The sequence below is a fragment of the Protobothrops mucrosquamatus genome, unplaced genomic scaffold (assembly GCF_001527695.2).
Source record: "Protobothrops mucrosquamatus isolate PMUCROS unplaced genomic scaffold, P.Mucros_1.0 scaffold1554, whole genome shotgun sequence".
NCBI lineage: Eukaryota > Metazoa > Chordata > Lepidosauria > Squamata > Viperidae > Protobothrops > Protobothrops mucrosquamatus.
In genome coordinates this window covers 51580-75412 of record NW_015387723.1, presented here as the reverse complement: position 1 = coordinate 75412, position 23833 = coordinate 51580, and the positions used below count along the sequence as shown (strand labels likewise).

At 41.5% G+C, this 23833-nt stretch overlaps 2 protein-coding genes across 2 annotated transcripts in view; both read left to right on the top strand.

Moving 5' to 3' along the window:
* MCCC1 (methylcrotonoyl-CoA carboxylase 1) overlaps window positions 1-3967 on the top strand; it is a 31491-nt gene extending 27524 nt beyond the window's left edge. Inside the window, exons 19-20 of the mRNA XM_015822403.1 lie at window positions 2507-2640; window positions 3159-3967. Of these exons, the coding sequence (XP_015677889.1) occupies window positions 2507-2614 (108 nt within the window). The 3' untranslated portion in view covers window positions 2615-2640; window positions 3159-3967. The remainder of the gene's footprint in view (window positions 1-2506; window positions 2641-3158) is intronic.
* Window positions 3968-22233: 18266 nt separating this feature from the next.
* The window catches only part of DCUN1D1 (defective in cullin neddylation 1 domain containing 1), a 13063-nt gene continuing 11463 nt past the window's right edge, over window positions 22234-23833 (top strand). Inside the window, exon 1 of the mRNA XM_015822407.1 lies at window positions 22234-22444. Within this exon, the coding sequence (XP_015677893.1) occupies window positions 22270-22444 (175 nt within the window). The 5' untranslated portion in view covers window positions 22234-22269. The remainder of the gene's footprint in view (window positions 22445-23833) is intronic.

Below are 23833 nucleotides of genomic sequence, written 5' to 3'. Positions count from 1 at the left end.
TAGAATAGCAGAGTTGGAAGGGACCTTGGAGGTCTTCTAGTCCAACCCCCTGCTTCTCTAGGTTGCTTCTCTCCTTGATTAGTTTCCATCCATTGCTTCTTGTCCTGCCCTCGGGTGCTTTGGAGAAAAGCTTGACTCCCTCTTCTTTGTGGCAGCCCCTGAGATATTGGAAACGTTGGATGATCTTTCAAAATATACTATAGCTTTCTCCATAGGTTGGAGAAAAGTTCTACTGTACTATTGTTTCCCAACCTTAACCATTTTATGATGTGTGAACTTTAACTCCCAGAATACCCGTCAACAATGCTGGTTGGGATATTCTGGGAGTTGAAGTCCACACATCGTAAAATAGGCAATATTGGGAAACACTGCACTGTATCCAGTCAGGACAGTCAGGACAGGTTGCCCTTGACTTAGGACCACACTTGAGCCCCAATTTTTTGTCGCTAAGTGAAACATTCGTTTAGTGATTTTTTTTCTTTTTGCTCCATTTTAACGACCTTTCGTGCCACGGTTGTTAAGCGGATCACTGCACATGTTAAGTTAGTAACAGAGCTGTTAAGTGAATCTGGCTTTCCCATTGACTTTGCTTGTCAGAAGGGTCACAAAAGGGGGTCACATGACCCCGAGACACTCCAACCGTCATAAATATGAACCAGTTGCCAAACGTCTGAATTTTGATCACGTGACCCATGGGGATGCTGCAGCAATCGTATGAAAAACAGTCTTAAGTCCCTTTTTTTTCAGTGCCATTGTAACTTTGAACTGTCACTGAACAAATGGTTATAAGCCGAGGACTATCTGTATTTTTTCTTTTTGGTACACTTCTGATGTTTTCGGCTTACTGTCTTATAAGCCAAAGACTACTTGTAGAAGGGAATTATGCCAGCTGTAGTCTAAGACATGACAAAATTGCATTGGAAATGAAATCATGTAGTCTCAAAACAAGCAGGGGATGAATTCCGTGTGAGTTTTCCAAAGTCAGGGCCTTCTTTGCCATTGGAGAGATAACATCTATACATGTAGTCCTTGACATGGCATCCGGCCCTCTCAATTCCTGGCAAATAGATGGGGAAGAAATGGAGGTAGTGACAGATTTTATCTTCCTGGGCTCCAAGATCACCGCAGATGGGGACTGCAGCCAAGAAATTAAAAGACGCTTGCTCCTGGGGAGGAAAGCTATGGCAACTCTAGTACAGCATACTAAAAAGCAGAGACATCACCCTGCCAACAAAAGTACGTATAGTCAAGGCCATGGTTTTCCCAGATGCAATGTATGGCTGTGAAAGTTGAACCATAAGAAAGGCTGAGCGCCAAAGAATTGAGGCCTTTGAACTATGGTGCTGGAGAAGACCCCTGCGAGTCCCCTGGACTGCAAGGCATTCAAACTGGTCAGTCCTAGAGGAGATCAACCCTGACTGCTCTATAGAAGGCCAGATCCTGAAGTTGAAACTCAAGTACTTTGGCCACCTAATGAGAAGGAAGGACTCACTGGAGAAGATTGAGGGCAATAGAAGAAGGGGACGACAGAGAATGAGGTGGCTGGATGGAGTCACTAAAGCAGTAGGCATGAGCTTAAAGGGACTCCAGAAGATGGTAGAGGACAGGAAGGCCTGGAGGAACGTTGTCCATGGGGTCGCGATGGGTCGGACACAACTTTGCAACTAACAACAACAAAGTCCTTTGCTTATCATTGTACTTTAGCTTGGCAATCATGGTTGTAAGTCATGCCGGTAATAAGTTGGTGACCACGTAACCAGAACCAATTTTGCAACCTTTTTTTTGGTGGTCATTAAGTGAATGCCACACTTGTTAAACAAACCCATTGCTTGCTACGGACTGGTTTTTGTCAGAAACCGGTCGTAAATGCTGCAAAATCATGGAAAATCAGGATGACTTGACTGGTGTGCTGCAAACGGCCATAAATTGACTGTGTGATAAATGACTCGTGCGATTGCATGACCCGACTGCAGGGGAGGCCCAACCTCAGACATTTGAAACTGAGTTATAAGTACTGGGGGTCCATTGTAGCTTTGAGTGGTCGCAAGTCAAGAAGTACTTACAGATGAGTGTTTCTCAGCCTCGCCAACTTCAAGATGGGTAAGAATCTTGAGAGTTGGAGGACCTTAAAGTGGTTGAGGTGGAGGAACTCTGCTACGGATGATGTTCCAGGATGCATTGGGATGGCAGCCTCACCAAGCATGTCTTAATTTAAAATTAAAACTTCTCTTGAAAGCTTCACATTTTTATTAGAGAAGATAGTCGTCGGTTTGGGCCAGGGATCTTCAAACTTGGCAGCTTTAAGACTTGTGGATTTCAACTAACAGAATTCATCAGCCAGCGTGAAGTCCACGTCTTAAAAGCTGTCAAGTTTGGAGACCCCTGGTTTAGGACATGAATTCTGTTGGGTTCGATCCTGAAGTCATTTCAAATTTGGAATTAAGATGTACATAATGTGCCTTTGAAACTATGTGGACTAAACCAGTAGCATATCTTTTGTCTGCAGCATATCATCCGGGCTCCCAACGCAGGGATAATAAAGAAAGTTCTTTATCAGGAAGGTTCTCAGGTCAAGAGAAAAGCTCTGCTGGTTGAGTTAGTGGAGGAAGACTGATTCAGAATAATCCCCAGCGATTGGAGGTAAGGCATTTTGCCTCTCAGCTGTACTTTTTCCCATTTCTCAAGAATCCATATTTATTTCTTATTTACTGACTAGATCGTTAATGTGTCTTTTCTACAGGTAGTTCTGGACTTAATGACCACAGTTGAGACCAAAATTTCCATTGCTAAGCGAAACAGTTGTTCAGTGAGTTTGGCCCCACTTTATGACCTTTTTGGCACTCTTGTTAAGTGAACCACTGCGGTTGTCAATAACATGGTTGTAAAGTGAATCCCCGTTAACTTTGCTTGCCAGAAGGGTCACGAAAGGGGATCACATGACCCCGAGACACTGCAACCGTCATAAATATGAACCAGTTGTCAAACATCTGAATTTTGATCACCTGACCTAATGGGGATGCTGCAACGGTCGTATGAAAAACAGTCTTAAGTCACTTTTTTCAGTGCCATTGTAACTTTGAACGGTCATTGAACAAATGGTTATGAGTCGAGGACTATCTGTATTTTGTGTTTTTGGTACTCTCCTGACGTTTTCTCAGTTTCAGGAAGAACTGCCTCCAAATTCTTTACTCGTGAGAACGAAAGAGAAGAGTCCAAGGATTTACCTCAGCACAGCCATTTTTTATGTTCCTCGGTGTTTAAAAACGATCCTTTTTAATTGCTGGATTTCTTAGCAGCTGACGGTTCTCCATGAAAGCAAAAATGGTCTCCACTGAAAAATATTTTAAACCGCCACCGGAGAGGCTGCCTGTTACCGTAGAAACCGTGATGCCTGCCTGGGTACTTTGAAAGTTTGTGATTACATTTTCATTTAGCCAGCAGTGTAATCTGATAGTCCTGGACAAGCTGAGTTCTCACATCTCCATTGGTATAATAATAGCTTGACCCAGGGAGGTCAGTGTGGATGAAAAAATTCTGGATTGAGTGCACTAAAGAACAGAAGACAAGAGAAGTAATGTACCTTTCCAGCCTCTGTACTCAGTCGAGGGATCAATGGCAACCAGAAAAATAATAGAAAAAAAAAAACCACTGTACGAACACTTTTTGTCCCTCGTCTTCCTTAGCATGTGTTGTCTCTTGGGAAAACAGCTGCAATGACTATTTACAGCTTCAAAGACCAGATTCAATTGTTGCATTGTTTTAAAATATTTTTGAGAGCTGTGGTTGGGAATGACAAATTTTAATTTGTCATTCTCAACAGGCACAGTTTGTTCCGATCTCCCTTTGTCCCGCGTTTGGGTTGTCTGATTATGGAATTTCTAAGATCAGATCTCCACATTTTATACAGTACATTTAAAAGGCTAACTAACATGTGGTAATAATACAGCTCTCCCAAGTATTTTTTCCTATATTTTCATTGTCTTATTTTGATTTGTAGAATTCTTGAGTGGAAATAAGCATTTGCATATGAGTTCCTGCAACCTAGATTGGATGTGTATTTGAATGTGGAAGCCATTTTTCCAATAATTTCAGCAGTTTGAACAAACAGATGAACTTAGGTTTGAGAGCAATTCTGTGGGAAAAGAGGACTGTTGAATTTAGAGGTACATTGACCTGTGCCTGATCTGTTTTTTTCCTCTCCCCAACTCAGATCAGAGAAATGGCCTAAACAAACTATCTCTTTCTGAGCTGCTTTTTTAACAACCCTAGAGTGCTAAGCTCAGTTCTATGATTTAATAAGCTCAGTTCTATGATTTAGATTAATTAAAGAACTTTCCAACCAGCTTGTGCTGCTATATGAAACTAACTAGACCCTAATCAGTTTCACACAAAAGGCTTATTTTTGTCTCCTAAGTGCAACCAACGCTTGCCATTCCTTTTGATGTATGTTCCTCATTGACTACTTACTCTCTTACAATCCCTTCCTCTCCAATGAATGTAAATACAAATATCAATTCTCTTCTGGTTAATGATCACATCTTTCATGATCACATTATCATGAGCATTCCAAAGGGCAAGAGCTTAGAGAAAGAGGACTATAGTATTTGCCCTTTTACCCAGTTATCTTGTGAGTTGAGTTAGAGTAGAATATAGAATAGAATAGAATAGAATAGAAATTTTATAGTTACTTTAAATGTACACTATCAGCATACATTAAAATGAAATTTTGTTGCATTCAGCTCTCAAAAAAATACCATTATACATATACCCCCCCACACACACATATATGACACAGAGAAACATCACAGTCTAATTCGGATGTAAACATATACATGGCGGGGAAAAAAGAATCCTGAAAATTTTCAAGACGGATGGCATAAGGAACAAAGCTGTTGCAGAACCTAGTAGTTCTGCTATAAATACTTAGAAACCTCCTCCCAGAGAGGAGCAACAGAAACAGACCATGAAGTGGATGTGTGGGGTCTCTAACAATGCTTCGAGCTCTAAGCACATAGCACATAGCACTTGTAAGCAGTATCCTGAATAATGGGAAGAGAGCTTCCTATAATCTCAGCTGTCCTTACCACTCTCTGTATGGACCTTCTATCTGAGGCACTGCTACCACCAAACCAGACAGTGATGCAGTTTGTTAAAACGTTCTCAGTCGTGCCTCTGTATAAATTTCCTGGAAACCTTCCCCAACATTTGGGTTCCCACAGCTCTTTGAGGTTGTATCTTTTTGATGCTGTAAAGCAAAGCAAAGCTGAAGTAAAACCTTAAGCGCTGTGATGTTTATGTGATTTTTCACTTAGCAGCTGCTTCATTCAGTGACCAGGTCATCAGAACCAATTGTTGCTAAATGAGGACCAGCTGTATATGCATCATACTGAACATAGACTTTGCTCAACAAGGAATTATCCACCGAAGGAAGAGTATGAAATAGATGGGTAAAAAATAATGAGCTGTCTCTATACTTGACTGCTGACTTCAAAATCCACAGACTAAAAAGAAAAGATGTTAATAAAAATTCTCATCTTATTTAAGATTTCTTCCCAAACTCCTGGCTGTTTGCGCAACTTGTCCTATGAATTTTAATGACATTTAAATTTAGGTAGCCTAGTTTCTGCAGGACGTTTGTTTGTCCCTGGATGTTTTCCAGGAAGTATTAACCATGTTTTTGGAGACAAGTGCATCATGCTTAACTATTCCGCAATCCAATCAGATCTAATACTGATTTAAAGCACTTATATTCTACCTATTAATCTCAAAGTGGGAAGAGCCAATCACAGGATAATAAAAACCAAGATTGTTCCTGACCTGAAGCATGTAAGTCAGTTAATACAACTTCCCAAATGATAAAACAGGAGACTATATCTGCATACATAATATAGGCGTCTCCTGCTCCTCTCTGAATTATTTACATATTTACAGACAAGAAGTAAATGATGGAAACGTATCAAGGAGTGATCCAACCTAGAATTAAGGAGAAACTTCCTGAACAATTAATCAGTGGAACAACTTGCCTCCACAAGTTGAGGGTGCTCCATTGCTGGATGTTTATAAGAAGAGATTGGAAAGCCACTTGTCCAGAATGGTTTAGGGCAGGGGTAGGCAACCTTGGCTCTTTTTTGACTTGTGGACTTCAACTCCCAGAATTCCTAAGCCAGCATGGCTCAGCCTGAAAACCTCTTCCTTTCCCCTCAGCATGACTGGCTCAGGAATTCTGGGAGTTGAAGTCCACGAGTCATAAAAGAGCCAAGGTTGCCTATCCCTGGTTTAGGGTCTCCTGCTTGAGCAGGGGGTTGGACTAGGTTGAACCAGAAGACCTCAAAGGTCCCTTCAGCTCTGTTATTCTGTTATTTTTTTTGGGAGAAGAGTCCCAGTTCCCAGCAACACGTCCACCCATTATTTTTATTTTAATCCTTTCACCTAAGGATATCATTGATAAATATTCAGAGAGACTGTCTTGGAAATAAAAATGATGGCAATTTATTTTGTTGTGTGTGGGTGTGTGTAAATACACAGATACACAGGCATACACACCCTTTTTACAAGCAACCAAGAAGCTAAATAGAGTCAAGATTCTTTTATTTATTTTTTTAAAGAAAGTCAAACTGAGTTTGATCCCTGGCGACTTCATGGACAGTTACAATTTTTGAAAACAATATGGAAATAATTTGCCTTTTTAAGGATTTTTCCCAACTTTCCAATCTAGCACTTTGGGTAGAGGTAGTCCTCGACTTACGACCACTATGGATCCCACAATTTCTATTGCTCAGTGTACATTTATTAAGGGAGTTTTGCCCCATTTTACAACTTTTCTTGCCACTGTTGTTAAGTGAACAACTGCGGTTGTTAAGTTAGTGACATGGTTAAGCGACTTTGGCTTCCCCATTGACTTTGCTTGTCAGAAGGTTGCAAAAGGGGATCATGTGACACTGGGATGCTGCAACCGTCATAAATATGAACCAGTTGTCAAACATTGAATTTTGATCACGTGACCACGGGGATGCTACAATGGTCATAAGTGGGAAAGATGATCATAAGTCACCTGTCATGGTTCGGACTGATGAAACTCTTCAAAGAACTTTGAGGCATTGTTTATCTTAAAGAATCTTTATTCGAGTGGCATGGCATTGGCACGTACATAGTCAAAGCCAAAATCTGGATTCCCCTCCCCTGAACACACAGTATCAAAGCATAATTCCCTCCTCTACTTTATGGTCATAAATCACATTCTCCAATTAGTTTGAAATGCAGACTTTCCCACCAGATCTCCAACCCGCCACTTCTTATCAACTCTTATTTCAAACAAGCTTGAATCACACACTACTACCATCTTGTTATGTCTAACTAATTCCCATACACATTCTTCCTCCTCCCCCCCAGTATCATCTAATTCTAACTCTAAGAGTAATACACAAGTTAAGGAAAATGGCTGCATCTCCATATGTTTTCAAAGCAAGAACATTCGATGTTAGCAGCGTTGACATCACCTTTTTTCAGTGCCATTGTAACTTCAGTCACTAAATGGACTGTTGAAAGTTGAGGACTGCCCTGTATTTCCTGTTGGGTTTCTCCTCACAATCCTAACCACATTTAACCTGGTTTGTCGTTTTTCAGTTTTAGCTGAAGTCATTGGATACTCAGAGACTCTTCTGAAGAAACTAGGGATTGTAAGAAGTAAACAAAAACAGCTCTCGCAACATTCGTCAGGAAGTGACGAGAATAATTATGCAGCCGTGCCCAGAGGCAGCCAAGAGGATTACAACTCAGGAGCAGAAATGTGATGAAATTGAGGATGCGTGTCCTCACCACATGATTTGTGGCTTTCTAACCTGACATGTGCATCGTAAGTTCCTTGGTGTCGAAAAACAGTTAGAGAGAAGGAAATGGGAGAGAGCTTTCCACCCACTTATTTACCTCAGGGCACATTCACACCACATTTCAACAGAAACACAAGAAATAAAAATACTAACGTATGAAGGCAAATATACGTGTCCCAGGATAATGTTGCAGGATCCAATCTGGGTCGGTCACCGGGCTAGAGAGACGTTCTCTGAGGATGGGCTCCTGCATGACTTTGAAAGCTTGGAAGACAAAAACCTCTGGTCCCGGTGACCAACCCAAATTGGATCCTGCAATAAGAATACTAAATATGAAGTATAAAATCTAAAATACAGGTAGTCCTCAACTTATGGCCCCAGTTGAGCCCAGAATTTATGTTGCTAAGTGAGAAATTTGTTAAGTGAGTTTTGTCCCATTTTACGACTTTTCATGCCACATTTGTTAAGTGAATCACTGCAGTTGTTAAGTTAGTAACACGGTTGTTAAGCGAATCTGGCTTCCCCCCATTGACTTTGCTTGTCAGAAGGTCACGAAAGGGGATCACATGACCCCGGGACGCTGCGACCGTCATAAATATGAACCCAGTTGTCAAACATCTGAATTTTGATCACGTGACCTCGGGGATGCTGCAATGGTCATAAGTGAGAAAGATGGTCATAAATCACCTTTTTTCAGTGCCATTGTAACTTCAAATGGTCACTAAGCGAATTGCTATAAGTTGAGGACTACCTGTACTATAAATGTATGCCTAGATTACAGATATAAATTTTTGCTTCATTTGTCACATCCAAGAAATCATAGGCTGTGTTTTAGTACTCTGACACTAAATGTTGGATAGTTTGTTTTTCAGACCTACAGTCACAATTTGGTGAAATTTCACCCCACTTATAGAGGCTTTTCCAAATGCAAACAAATGTATCTGTCACACTATTCCATTTCAGAACAAGAAATATTATGCAAAGTCGAGAAAAGGGATAAGAAACAAAGACCAGAAGTAAAAAAAAAAAAAAAAGGACAACTAAACCTGGTTTGATATTCATTATACTGCTCTGTAGATTTCTATCCTTGCAAACTGCCATGTCTGTAGAGACTTGGATGCTGCGTTTGATTTGCAAGATAGCATTTGTCAGTCTAAAAAAAATGGACCTTGCAACTGTGGGAATAATGCTAGGAAGGTGATGATGATGATGATTGATGATGATGGTTAGCAAAAATGCCAGGTTTTGCCCATGCTATAAGAAGAGTTGATTACATCAGAAGAAACATAAAGGGGGGGGGGAAAGGATCGTTAAGAAGGGTGTGTGCAAAATTAAAAGAGCTGTTGTGAATGATTGGATGCTGAAGGAATGGGGAAGAAATGCTTACTGAATCACAGAACTATGAGCAGCCAGGAAAGGCAGATTAAGAATCACTTGGCTGGGTCTCTTCCAGACTACATGGCCCAGTTATGTCAGGAGTGTTCTTAAACATTGTTTTCCAGAACCATAAGCTTGGAAGGGCCACTGTGGCTATCGTGTCCATGTGGCTCAATGCAGGAATCGAACTGGATGCATCCAAATTTGATGAAAGGAGAATTAAAAACGAGAAATACTTTAAAGGAAGAAGGAATCGAACTGGAATGGTGGGCGTATCTTCAAATTCAATCCAAATTTAATAAAGACAAAAAGGAACGGGGCATCAAGCAAGAACCTTCAGAATTAGATAAAATCTTATTTAGTAGGGAAGGCAAGACCATAAGTAAATTATATCGATATCTATTAGAACAAGATATGATTGAGGAACAGGTGAAAGAAACTATGATAATTTGGAGTAAATATTTTGGGCACAATATTGATTTGGATAATTGGCAAAGTCTATGTGGAAAAAACCTAAAAATTACTTTGGCAACCTCCTATAAGGAAAACCTATATAAGATGTTTTATAGGTGGCACCTCCCTCCCACAAGATTAGCACGAATGAATAAGGGGAAATCCCCGATATGTTGGAAGTGTGGAGAGACCGTTGGGAATTACTACCATATGTGGTGGAAATGCACACAGGCACAAAAATTTTGGAATTTATTAAAGAAATGGCTGGAAGAAATCCTGCTAATAGATATAGAGGCCAAACCGGAATTTTTCCTACTGGGAATTATAGAAGGAAAATACAAGAAAGATATAAATTATTTATTACTGTATATAGTAACGGCGGCACGAATAGCCTTCGCTCAAAAATGGAAAGAGAAAGATATTCCAAGCAAAGAGGAAATATTATTGAAAATCCTCAATTGCGCAGAAATGGATAGACTCACATTGGAACGCAAGGATAAAAGTGAAACTAAGTACTATAAAATCTGGGAACAATTTTATGATTGGATAGATAACAAGACAAATGTATAGTGTTAGAATAAAATATAGATATAGACAAATGTATATTTAAAAGAAGAACTATATGTCTATATGCAGGGCTTTTTTTCAGCCGGAACGCGGCGGAACCGCGTTCCGGCACCTTTTTCCGGGCCGGCCGCACCGGAAATAGCCCCTCCCAAATTTTACTTGCATTCCTGTTCTCTAAAGGGGCGGTCCTAGGGTTTGATGAGGGCGTGGCCAGGTTTGAGTTCCGCCACCTTTTCTCCGAGAAAAAAAGCCCTGTCTATATGAGTACTAATGTTACTATAAAGTGACAGAAGACGTATGGAACCAGTGACGTCATATCTATGTCCAATGTGTTTTTAATTTTGTATTATTAATAAAACTTCAATAAAAAAATAATGCAGGAATCGAACTGGATGCATCTCAGATAGAACAGTCTCCTGGCTCTACCCAAATGCCAGCAGGGAAGAGGAGCTCAATGCCGGATTACATATTAAGTAAACTACAACTTCTTGGGTTCACACACTAAACCAGGGCTTTTCAACCTTTTCACCCATTGTGCCACTTTTAGGATATGGCAATATCCGAGTACCACCAGTCGCCTAGCAAGGTGTCAAAAACTTGATGACCCATAAAAAAAAGGAAAAAAGTGATAAAGTACAGGTAGCCCTCGACTTACAACAGTTCGCTTAATAACTGTTCGAAGTTACAATGGCACTGAAAAAAGTGCCCCCCAAGCCACAGCCGAGCAAGATACCTGCCTGCCCACCCGGTGGCGCTCTTCCTCCTGTCCGAGGTTTTCATTGTGAGCATTTCTGTTGAGGATTGGCAGTGGGGGTGGGGTGGGGGGTGTTTGGTTTTTATTCCCCCCGTCTGCTGGGTGGTTGCAGCAGCTTTTGGTCACCTCACATGACCCTGGGACACTGTGACCATCATAAATATGAATCAGTTGCCAAGCATCTGAATGTAAATCACAAGACCCTGGAGATGCTGCAACATTCCAACTGATCGGCGCTTCTTCTGGGCTCAGCAGAAGCGCCAGGATCAGCACTGAGCTCCAGCTGGAGCCTGGCGCTGATCCTGGCACTTCCGCTGAGCCCTGACAGCCCTGCAGCTCCAGCCATCTCTTGCTCAGGCTTGTGTGGTGCTGCCATCGGTTCAGCTCATTCCCCTCCCTCGCTACCACTTTTCTAGGATGCTCGCATACCACCTGCCAGGTGCCAATGTACCACACGTGGTACCCGTACCACTGGTTGAAAAGCCCTGCACTAAACCACCAACAAACAGAAAACATTTGGTGTGAGAATCCGATCATAATTCAGAAGGGGAAAGGAGGGAACAGCTGCATTCATGAAGATCATTATCTTTATTCCTGTATTCCATGCAGGCTGTGTGATATGTATAAACACAGTCAGTGGAATGGCTTGCCTTCAGAAGTTACTGGGCCTCCATCACTGGAAGTTTTTAAGAGATTGGACAGTTATTTGTCCAAAATGGTGTAGGATCTCCTGCTTGAGCAGGGGGTTGGACTAGAAGATCTTCAAGGTCCCTTCCAACTCTATTATTCTGTTATTTCTGTTATATGTATATATTGTACTTGAGATGTTTTTGTGATATTCATGTAACTGAGTTGTTGATTAACCAAGCTTTGCAAAACCTGCCTGTGCTGTTCAATTTCTGGGTTAGGGTAGGCAAAAAAAAATTTGACAAAAGATTTTATCACTAGGGTCAGGCAAAAAAGGAACAAGAGCTGCACAAAGGGGTGAAGGCGCAGAAAGTTGTCGGTGTGATACCGAATTTGATTCCTAATTCTATTTGGGGAGCCTCAGGGGTAAAGACAAGAGCAAATACAAGTGGTCCTCACTTAACAGCCACTTGTTCAGCAACTGTTCAAAGTAGCACTTTTACAGGTCATAATTCACTTTTTCCAAGGTCGTCATAACTTTGAACCACTGTTAAACAAATAGTTATAAGTTGAGGACCACCTGTATAGTGAGAAGGAGGTTCTTTGCTATTGTTATGTTAATGAAAATTACAACATCTTGCCATATAGCAAAAAAAGGTAATTTATCTTACCATCTTAAGGACGAGGATCTAATAGTGAAGGGATAATGGAATGTGTACTGTTACAAGTTCTCTTACAATCGTATGAAGTTACCACAGCACTGAAAAAAGTGACTTATAACCATTTTTCACACTTACGACCATTGCAGCATCCCCATGGTCACGTGATCAAAATTTGAATGCTTAGCAACTTGCTCATATTTATGACGGTTGCAACGTCCTGGGGTCATGCGATCACCTTTTGCAACTTTCTGACAAGCAAAGTCAATGGGGAGGTCAGATTGACTTAACAACCATGTTACTAATTTAACAACGGCAGTGATTCACTTAACAACTGCAAAAAGAGTTGTAAAATGGGGGAAAACTCACTTAATTGTCTCACTCAGCAACAGAAATTTTGGGCTCAATTGTGTTTGTAAGTCAAGGACTATTTATACACATCTACACAGACTCTGAGGGAGTTCTCGGACTCCCTCAAGCAGGGGTCCCTGTGCCCCTTTTCTCTACTAACTGGAGAAGGGGGTCTTGCTCCAGTGGTGGCATTCAAATATGTGAACAACCGGTTCTCTCTGTGGATGCCACTTCTGGAAGTCCTTTCTGGGCCTGGGCAACAAAAAATTAGCTACCGGTTCTGCCGAAGTGGTGCAAACTGGCTGAATCCCATCACTGTCTTGCTCTGAAGGCTTCCACCCACACTTTAGTTTTTGCTGGGTTTCATTCTGTAGAAAGCGAAACAACTTTCTGCTTTTCTTCCTTTTCTTTTCTCTGTAGTGTCAGAGCTGTAAGGCATGTTAGATTACTTCCCCGTCAGAATGAGCTTACCATTTTCAAAAAAGATATGAGCCACTTAGTATGCAGATTAAGATGAAAGAACCAGTTTAGTAATAAAAACACAATGGGAAAGAAAAATAAAGGAAGTCAATGATTTCTACCAGTAGCACACTCTACCCATACATATATGGGTAAAATACAGGAGTGCACATGAAGAATAGCCTAGTATCTAGTTCTGGATTTCCATAGGTCTTTCTTATGCTTTTGTTCTCTAAGGACCTCTTCCCACTTTTAAAAATTATGGAGAACCTCTAAAGAATTATTTTTTTTGTATGGCTAGCATTTATTGATAATTACTGTATTAAAAATTAAAACGGATGCATTCGCTGCCACGACCACTTCTCACAATCGTTTGATGGGATTTTAATATTTTATTGTTTTTCAACATAAACTGGCAAATAATTTTGATTTTGTGGACCTTTGAGAGGGTCTTGGGGGAACCCGTGGGTCCTCGGTCACGCTTTGAGAAACGCTGTCCTAGATAACTAATTTCTTCTGATTTGCCAATCCTTTTTCATGATGGTCCTTCCCTGGCAGAGGCTATGATGGATGATCAAGAACAGCAGCAAAATCCATCCTGCTTGTTTCAAGGAAACTGGTGGGATTAGAGAAAAAGACCCTCCCCAGAAGTCTTCCCAGCATAGCACATCAGAGCCAGATTTTCTTTTTAATTAATTAGTTTTTAATTATTGTATATTTTATTTATTTTTTAATTTTGGTTGGATGATGGACCTATGTTTATCCCAACCATGTTTAAACTCAGTTACTGAGGATTGATCTTTGCTGGAAGTTGGTTCCAAGCTTCCACTTTCTTTTTAACATTACTTATTTGAACCTCGCTCCTGTCAGTTTGAGGCAACATCCCCATGTTCTTGATGTAGTAAGCCTGACCTGTTTAATTTTGGGAGATTGGCAGCCTGGAGTGTGGGTAGCTGCTGATAACTGGCTGGGCCACTTGTGAATTGCAGTTTTTTTTAAAAAAACTGCTGCCCCAAACACTGATAAGACCAGGAGTTTAGGAAATGATCCAGATGTGTAGAGGCAGGAGGAATACCTCTGGCCAAGCATCCATCTTGCAGAAATCTCCTTGGGGTGCAATGCAACTTCATGGACACTTTGTAAAGCTTTCTGAGCAACAAAAGAAAAGAGGGTTGCATCGTATTCTTCCACCTTTCCAATTGGGGCACTTGTCCCCTGCCCCACAACACCCCTAACCCAGAGATCCGTGCAATTCGAATCCTGCAAGAGTTTTGCACATCCTGACCGTGAGATCAGTCAGGCTGTTTCTGGTATGTGGGTTTTATTTTATTTTATTTTATTTAGCTAGCTAGCAACTGATGGGGGATTTTAACCCTGCAGCTGCTCTGTAACTGCAGCTAATCCTCGACTTACAACAGTTCATTTAGTGACTGTCGCATCACTGAAAAAAGTGACTTATGATCATTTTTCACACAACCCTTGCAGCATTCCCATGGTCACGTGATCAAAATTCAGACCGCTGGCAACTGTCTCACATTTATGACGGTTGCAGTGTCCCGGGATCATGTGATCCCCCTTTTGTGAGACCGTCTGGCGAGCAAACTCAATGGATAAACCAGATTCACTTAACAACCGTGTTACTAACAACTGCAGTGATTCACTTTAACAAAACGTGGCAAGAAAGGTCATAAAAATGGGGCAAAACTCACTGAACATACGTCTCGGTTAGCAACATAAACTTTGGGCTCAATTGTGGTTCGTAAGTCGAGGACTACTTGTATTCTTTTCTTCTCTTTCCTCCCCCCCCCCCGCCCGCCTTTTCTCCATTGAACTAGGCCAGGGGTAGGCAACCTTGGCTCTTTTATGACTCGTGGACTTCAACTCCCAGAATTCCTGAGCCAGCATGGCTCAGCTTGGAAACTTCTCCCTTTTCCCTCAGCATGGCTGGCTCAGGAATTCTGGGAGTTGAAGTCCACGAGTCATAAAAGAGCCAAGGTTGCCTACCCCTGAACTAGGCCAACCGCCCCCAGTCCTGGGCCAGCTGCGCGGCCTCCCCAACAACTGATTAAAAGCCTCGGTGCAAGCAACGCTTCCCGGCCTGCCTGCCCGCCGCCGCCGCCGGGGTCTTCCGTTCGAACAGCCAGGCGGCGTTTCTGAGGTGGGGGCCCAGCCAGAGTCGGGTGGCCGCAGGCGGCGGGAATGGGCGACCCAGCCCCGCCGTCCTTCCTTCCCTCCCCGCCGACAGGCTTTGCGCGACCCCCGTGCGCCGCCGGGCGGAGGGCCTGGGGCGGACCGAGTCCTCACGAAAGAGGGCCCAGCCCGGCAGCCGGGGCCGCTCGAGGTCCGCCGGCAGGGCCGGCCCGGCGAGCGCGGCCTGGGCGCAGTGCGCATGAGCGGCGGAAGGCAGGGCCCGCGAGGAGGAGCCCCGGGAGCCGCCGCCGCTGCCGCCGCCGACACCAACCTCGGTCCGCCTCCTCCTGCTCCTCCTCAGAGTCCTCCTGAGCCGGCCCGGCGGGGAGCGAGGCCCGCGCGCAGCCCCACCATGGTGAGAGCCCGCCCGCCCGCTGAGGGGGGAAGCGCCGCCGCCATCGCCTGGCAACGCGCGGCCTAGCCGGCGGCGGGAGGGCGCGACCCCACAGGCCTCGCAGGGGGGCCCAAACCCGCGGCCAGGAGGGCAGGCCCGGTGGGGAAGCGGGGACCCCCCCCGGCGGTGGGGAGATGGGCCGTCGCTTGCCTGAGGGCGAAAGGGCCTCCCTTCTTTCCGGCGCCCGGCTCGGCCCGCCGGGGTCGTGCCCTTGCGGGAGGGCGTGTGGGGGCCTTTGGGGGTCGGGGGGTCTCTTACTCTCCCCCCCCCCCCACGAACCAGGCCAGGCGTGAATTCCGGAGCCCAGAAGTATTTGGGTTGTGTATGAGGTGTAGGGGGAGATTCCTTTTGCGCTTCATCCAACAAGGGGTTGGGGTACTCCTGGGGGAGCCCCCCTCTTTCAGGCTTTGGGGTAAAGGGGCGTCTTTGAAGTGATGGCTCTTCCTCCCCCCCCCTTGCAGAAGGGATGGAAGCGGGTGGGAAAGAGAATGGAATCGGAGGAGAAAAGTCCGGCAATGGTTTGGTCTTCGTTGCAGGAGGAGAGAGAACTGGGTTAATCCGTGGTAACCAAACATCAGGAGTCTCCCCCTTTTTCCCATTCTCTCTCCTCCCCCCCCCCCCGCCATTTCACACACACACAAAAAAAAGGGGGTCTCGCATTCCCGAGCTGTCCAGGATCTTGTGCCCAACATCCCAGGAGTGGTTTTTTTGTGTGTGCTTACAAAACTGGGTGCGCAAGATTCCCATAGACACGTTTTTTTGTGTGTGTGTATTGGTGGGAAAAGGTGCTGTCCGATTTGGGATGGCTTGATTTTCAGAAAGGACAGGGATTCCTGCTAGTTGATATGGATTAGGAGTTGATTCAAGTCCAGTTTAAGCTCTGGTATCTGGGAGTCCATCCATTCTTTCTCAGCCCAACTTATCTCTTGTTGTTGGAGTATAAATTTAAAACACGCACACTAATTTCTTCACCCACCGAGTCCCTGATAAGAGATTCTGATGGCAGGTTTCATCAGAAAGACGAAGCTATAGTGTGGATCGGTAGGGGATAAGAGTAGCCTGTGAAGCCAGGAATTATGCTTTGTAAACATTAGGTGTATGAAGCCAAGCAGCTGTAGAATATGAATGAAACCATGACTTAGTTTATTGGATAGGTCATATAAAAAAAAAACATAAGATACAGCAGCAAATGTAAACGCAAAGTTTTGTCCCAGCATCTTCTCAAGAATGTTCTTGCAGGATCTCATAATTTAATAATAAGGATATCAATTTAATACAATAACGATAACAACCCCGAGGTTGGTTGGTTTATTTATTTCTTATAAAAGGAACAGTTTTCTGCAAAAAGAAGAAACACTAGACCAAAATCTGACACCAACTTTCAGAGGATGACGAGGCAGTATTTGAAACATCTTGCCAGTTTATTTAATCTCAAATGCCCCTATTCTCCCGCAGAAATCCACGAGAATCTGGTTTGAAATGGCAGAACTAGAATTTAATGGCAGATTCAGTTCAGTTTGGTCCAAATTTAATTCAGACTGTTAATTTGTTTTCCACTCTTGGTGTAAACTAGTATTACACATCTTTAAAAGGCAGTGACATCATCATTAATTACTGTTGGAATGCATTATGCTATGTAGGTCTTGTTTACCTGAATAGTGTGTTGACCTGTTGATACGGTGTCATAACCCTGGAAAACAGAGGAATATTTTTAATTAATTTGATGGAAATGTCTATGTTCCACAAAATCTTAGTATTGTATTTAGTTGGTCAGTATTTGAGGCAGGGATGAGAACATGGGCCTTATTCAAATGTTGGCTTTCGGCTCATAGCATCCATATGCTTAAGTTAACAATTTAAGAATCCAGCATCTCATATTTTGAAATACATTGAGGTTTTCACCTATTTTCCTAAATGGCTAGGTTTCATGAGGAAAGACACTTTAGTTCCCAATTTTTTATTTTTGCTATTAGGAATTCTTAAACGTTCTTTGGAAATTTAAACATCTGTATTTCTAGGTTAAAATCTTCATATTTCCTTTTATAGTGCATTCTTCAAATGATTTGTATTGAAGCGTATAGTCTGAAAATTGCTTTATAATTTAGAGCAGATTAATATTGTAAATGAGTTTATATTATTTGGCAACCTTTTCCTGAATATATGTATATATAAATACATATATACATATCCATATACAATACACATATACATATATATACAAAACACTTTATAGATACAATATACATATATGTATATTGTATCTATAAAGTGTTTTGTATATATATGTATATGTGTGTGTATACACACACACACACGCACAGACATATATACATACATATAACACTTTATAGATACTTGTTACCTCAGTGATGTGCTGCCCAAAACAGCATGTAAAATTCTTCAGGAAATATAGTAAGTTTTACCAGGGCTCTTTTAGTACTTACAGTTGTGTTTAGGGGCAGTTAACTTTACTTTCAGTGTACACACCCAGGATGTTTCTCCTTAGACTAATTTAATATCTCTGCATTTAGCTTCCTAGGAAGAGATGTGATAGGCTGTTTCTCTATCTCTGGCAAACTGTATTTGAACTGTAGCCAGCATCTGGTTAACCTTAGTTGAACTCAGAAAGTAAGAGGAGTTAGTACTGGAAGAGGAGTACAATTTAGAATAACAACTAATTTCTTTAATACTACCAAGAAAACTGTACTGATGTGTCATCTGGATTAAATTTATGGTTCACATTTTTACTCCTATAGTTATAAGGGGCTCCTGTCCCCCATTTTTTGTGCCCACCCCACCAGGTCTAGTAGGGAAGACATGCTGTGGATCCCTTCCATCAAACAATGACACCCACAGCCCTAATCCTGATGGCCCCAAGCCTGTTAGTCTTTTGTAAAACTTGGAAGACCTGGCTGGCATTTGGACCAGGAGCCAGGCAAACTCTACTGGTGATGTATTTTTTTTTTTATTATTTGGCTCCTGCTGATTTAACCTTGGGTTCCATTGTTTGTGTGTTTTTGTTTTTGTTTTTAGTCCTTGTACCCTTCTCCCCAAATCACTGTTGTGTGGTGGATGGTTATACAAATCATTTAAATGAACCTATTTTTTAAAAAATAGGGGTGCGATGGCTCAGTGGTTAAGATGCTGGGCTTGTTGGCTGGAAATTCGACAAGGTTTGAGATCTGAGCGCTGCTGGACAGAGGGAGCTCCTGTTACTCGCCTCAGCTGCTGCCCACTTACCAGTTTGAAAGCACGCAAATGTGAGAAGATGAACAGATACCATTTTGGTGGGACAGTAACAGCATTCCGTGTGCCTCGCAGTATAGTCGTGGACACATGACCATGGAAATGTCTTTGGACAACGCTGGCTCCCTCAGCTAAGAAACGGAGATGAGCACTCACACACACACACACACACACGAGTCAGAAGAGACTGGACGGGAAACCCTTAACTTTGCCTATTTTAAAAATGTGAATTTATATAAAAGGAATATCTTATTAAAAATAGGCTAAATTGGATTGATTCCCTTATAAAAAGTTAAATGTTGGTTGCAAAATTGGGCACATTATTATCCAAAATAATGTAAGATGACATTCTACGATAACCATATAGTACTTCCACAGCAGTGTTCCAATATCTCAGGGGCTGCCCCAAAGAAGAGGGAGCCTAGCTATTCTCCAAAGTACCTGAAGGCGGGACAAGAAGCAACGGATGGAAACTAACCAAAGAGAGAAGCAACCTAGAACTAAGGAGAAACTTCCTGACAGAACAATTAACCAGTGGAACAACCTGCCTCCAGAAGCTGTGAATGCTCCAACACTGGAAGTTTTTAAGAAGAGACTGGACAGCCATTTGTCTGAAATGGTATAGGGTTTTCTGCCTGAGCAGGGCGTTGGACTAGATGACCCGCAAGGTCCCTTCCAACTTTATTATTATTGTAATTTTCAGACAAATCTTTTGCTTTATATTCCCAGAGCAGGGGTAAAAGAAACAGCTCTACTTTCTCAGGCACATTTTTCTGTCATCCTGTTCTCTGTTGCCGTCACTTTGGGCCATCAACTCATGCTAGCTGGCCAAAGGTAGAGCTAGCTAAGAGATAGAGGTAGATATACGTAGATGTAACTGCTGTTTCAAGTACTGTTCTGGGAAAGTAAAAAGTTTACATCTATTGCTTGCTAATATTCTTTGTTTCATTGATAGACAATAACTGGTTTTGTACAAGGCTAAACTGGGAAGGGGTATTTGTGTCGTTGGCATGTTGTGTGTACCAGGCTGTCATGATATGCCATAATATTTAATAGTTGTAGTTTTATTTATAGTCATTGAAGAGTCAGATGTAGCATATACAAATTCAACAGAAACAATATAAAAAAGTTAACTGCTAAATCAAAACTAAGATAGCAAAATGACTCAAGGGAAAGAGAAAAATTACATTAAACTGACAATGCGGTGTAAAGAAAGAAATTTGGGCATATGGGCTTTCACCCCTGAACCTCAAATGTGGGTGCCATAAAATGATTCATTTGTATTTGTTTGGAGTAGCATATTACATGGCCATAGCAGTTGTGTCTTGTTAGTTGACTTGAAGATTTAAATAGGTGGGTAAGAGATAAACCAATAATAAAATGTAGACCTCTGATCATTACTTATGAATAGGAAAAATGAAAAGAAAAAAACTTTTACTAAATAAATGTGACACCTCAAACGGTCTCCTATCTCTAGTGTATATTAAGAACTGTGAGGAATATTTTTTAAAGGGCATAGATTTCTACACTTGGCTTCTTAAACCAGGGAAAAATGGGTTACCATAGATGAATATAGCTAAATGCTTGCTTTGTCATACGTATGCTTTTTATAGGAAAGTTTACCCACCAGATGATCATATTGAATGACTTAGTTGATGATATTGAGCGGGGGGGCTGGACTAGAAGACCTCCAATGTCCCTTCCAGCTCTATTCTATTCTATTCTATTCTATTCTATTCTATTCTATTCTATTCTATTCTATTCTCCTACTCCTACTCCTACACTCTACTCTACTCTACTCTACTCTACTCTACTCTACTCTACTCTACTCTACTATACTATACTATACTATACTATACTATACTATACTATATACTATACTATATACTATACTATATACTATACTATATACTATACTATACTATACTATACTATATACTATACTATACTATATACTATACTATACTATATACTATACTATATACTATACTATATACTATACTATACTATATACTATACTATACTATATACTATACTATATACTATACTATACACTATACTATACTATACACTACACTATACACTACACTACACTACACTACACTACACTATACTACACTATACTATAAATTTCCAGTCAGGGTATACAATTAACAGTTGTTACTATGATGTCTTTCCATGGTCACATTGTCCGGAGAATTGTGTTTACAGCTTCACTGCAAAGGTAGAACAATACGACTTCAGTTAAAGTGTAATCTTAAAAGTCATACAGGTAGTCCCCGATTTATGGTTGGTTGCTCAGTGACCGCTTGAAGTTATGACAGACCCCGAAAAAGAAACTTGCAACCCAAATTTCAAAGTTCAAACACAATTTATGCTGTTTGTGCCAGAAACTGGCAAAAAAATACCCCATAGCGAATAGTGGGTTCACCCAACAACTGCGGTGTTTGCTTTATACAATGCTGCGTTCGCTTAATGACCACTGCAACTTATGACCAAAATTGCAGACTCAAATTACGATCATAAGTCGAGGACTACATAGGTATGTATCACTGTGGATGGTGCTGAATTTTGATACTGCTACTTTTTTTTATTCTTCCATATTTAACCGTCAGTCAAAACTTTTTTTCCTTGCTCTCCTGAGTTCAGTTGATGTCTTGCTGGATTTCATATAGGAATAATTTAGAGGGAAATCAGGAGTGGTATATTAGCTTTCTCGTTAAGCTGTTCTATCATGTTCCCAAATCAATTAGCTTCCATATGCTAATGGATTACTTTGGATATGTGAGTGTCAGGCGCATCCATGGGTATGCTTTAAAAAACAAATCAAGTGGCACTTCAGTCACACTATTGCAGCTGCCATCTTGACTTTTTTGACCATATTCTGCAGACACTCCTGGTAAATAACCTTAAGAGTCTGTTATCGTCCTTTTTAAAGCCCTCCGTTTTCTGGAGTCTTTGGCAGATATTGTAATGGATGCTGCTTCTATCTTGAATAATCTGGATGAGCCCATAAATCACGTTATTGCTAATATACTTAGGGATGAGAAATGGCTCAGAGTATTTCACTGGGTTAATTCCACCGTGTAGTAAGCTTATTTGACTTGCGAGATGCCTGGAGCAGTGGTGAACAGCGTGGCTTTGCAAGTAACTTTTTAACTTATCTGTGCAAAATTAAGAAATCAATAATCCTAATCAGAACGTCTGCCTTACTTCTTCCACAACTGGTATTTATCATCTCTGGAGTTTTCCTTTGAGACGCTGCCTCTCAGAGCAAAACAGATGTGAAGTTTTACTGCTCTTCTTTTCAAACTTTTTTTTTAGAACAAGTTGAAGTCATCGCAAAAAGATAAAGTTCGGCAGTTTATGATCTTCACGCAATCGAGTGAAAAAACAGCAGTGAATTGTCTGTCCCAGAATGACTGGAAGTTAGATGTTGCAACAGATAATTTTTTTCAAAATCCTGAACTGTATATACGAGAAAACATTAAGGGATCACTGGATCGAAAGAAATTAGAGCAACTATATAATAGATACAAAGGTGAGTAAAAAGTTTTTTGGTTAACATTTTGAATGCTTGAACTTTGGTATAGTTGTTGGTTTCAGCGGAGGAAAACTGTGACTGGGAAGGATAGTTATTTAGCCCCTTACATATTGCAACAAGGTTTATTTATTTACCTACCAATTTAAAGTAGTCCTTGACCCATTCTTCCCCTAAGGAGCTTGGGGGGAGGGCAGCAAACATATTTATCAAGTGTTATATTATAGGTAGTCCTTGGTTTTATGTTCATAACTGAGTCCAAAAGTTCTGTTGCTAAGTGAAACAGTTGTTAATGGGGTTGTTCCCCATTTTATGACTTTTCTTGCCACAGTTGTTAAGTGAATCACTTCAGTTAACAGGGTTCTTAAGTGAATCCGACTTCCCCATTGACTTTACTTGTCAGAAGGTTGCAAAAGTTGACCCAGGACCAGTTCCCAAGCATCCAAATTTTGATCACATGACCAGGGGATGCTGCAACAGTCGTAAGTGTGAAAAACGGTCATAAGTCACTTTTTTCAGTGCTGTTGCAACTTTGAATAGTCACTAAGCAAATGTTTGTAAGTCATAGACTACCTGTATTACCACACATGTGGAAAATATTTCATTCATTCATTTTATACAACAGCCCTTCTCACCTACATGACTCTGGATGGGCTAAAGTTGGTGGGTAACTTCACCCAATGAGCTACTTGATTGAGGGTGAGTTTGAGATTGAAAAGGGTTCCTAAGCAGCTAGGTTCAGATAACTAAATTAGGGGTATACATCTCATGGGATACCAATAACTCATAAGACTGAAAAATCACATCTCTGAAGTTCAGCCAAAATGATAAACCTCCTGGAGCATATTCCCCTCTTCATTTTTTTTCTTTGAGAAAAATAAGAATGGGAATGGGAGAAGAATTGCTCTCATTTTCACCCTTAAACCCCAACCCCAATCCCAAATTTCTAGAAAGATTTAGCCTCAGACAACCCCTGCCTCTTCCACTCGTTATCTCCGGAAAGCCCTTGGTTAGGAAACTAGATTGAAGTTTCCTCGTTGAAGATCTTGATCATTTCTTTCTAGAGTATAATATTGGGGGGACGGGGGGCTTTGATAGAGCATGCTGTCTGAATTTGACCATTTTGGGTTTATATAATAACTGCGGTTTTAGCAGATTATAACTTTTTCCATTGTGTAAATATTGCAGTTGACTCAGAGCAAAAGATTGGGGACCTTCTAACATCAAAAGCCACGTTTGTTCTTGTGTTTGATCCAGTTACCTGATCTTGCCCATATTTCTTTTCTGACTTTCCTGATAATTATTTGTCAAGCCGTTGCTTTTTCTCCTACCCGGACCCTCCTATTCTGAGCTGCCTCTTAACCTGGACTTGCAGGGAAAGTGATTTTT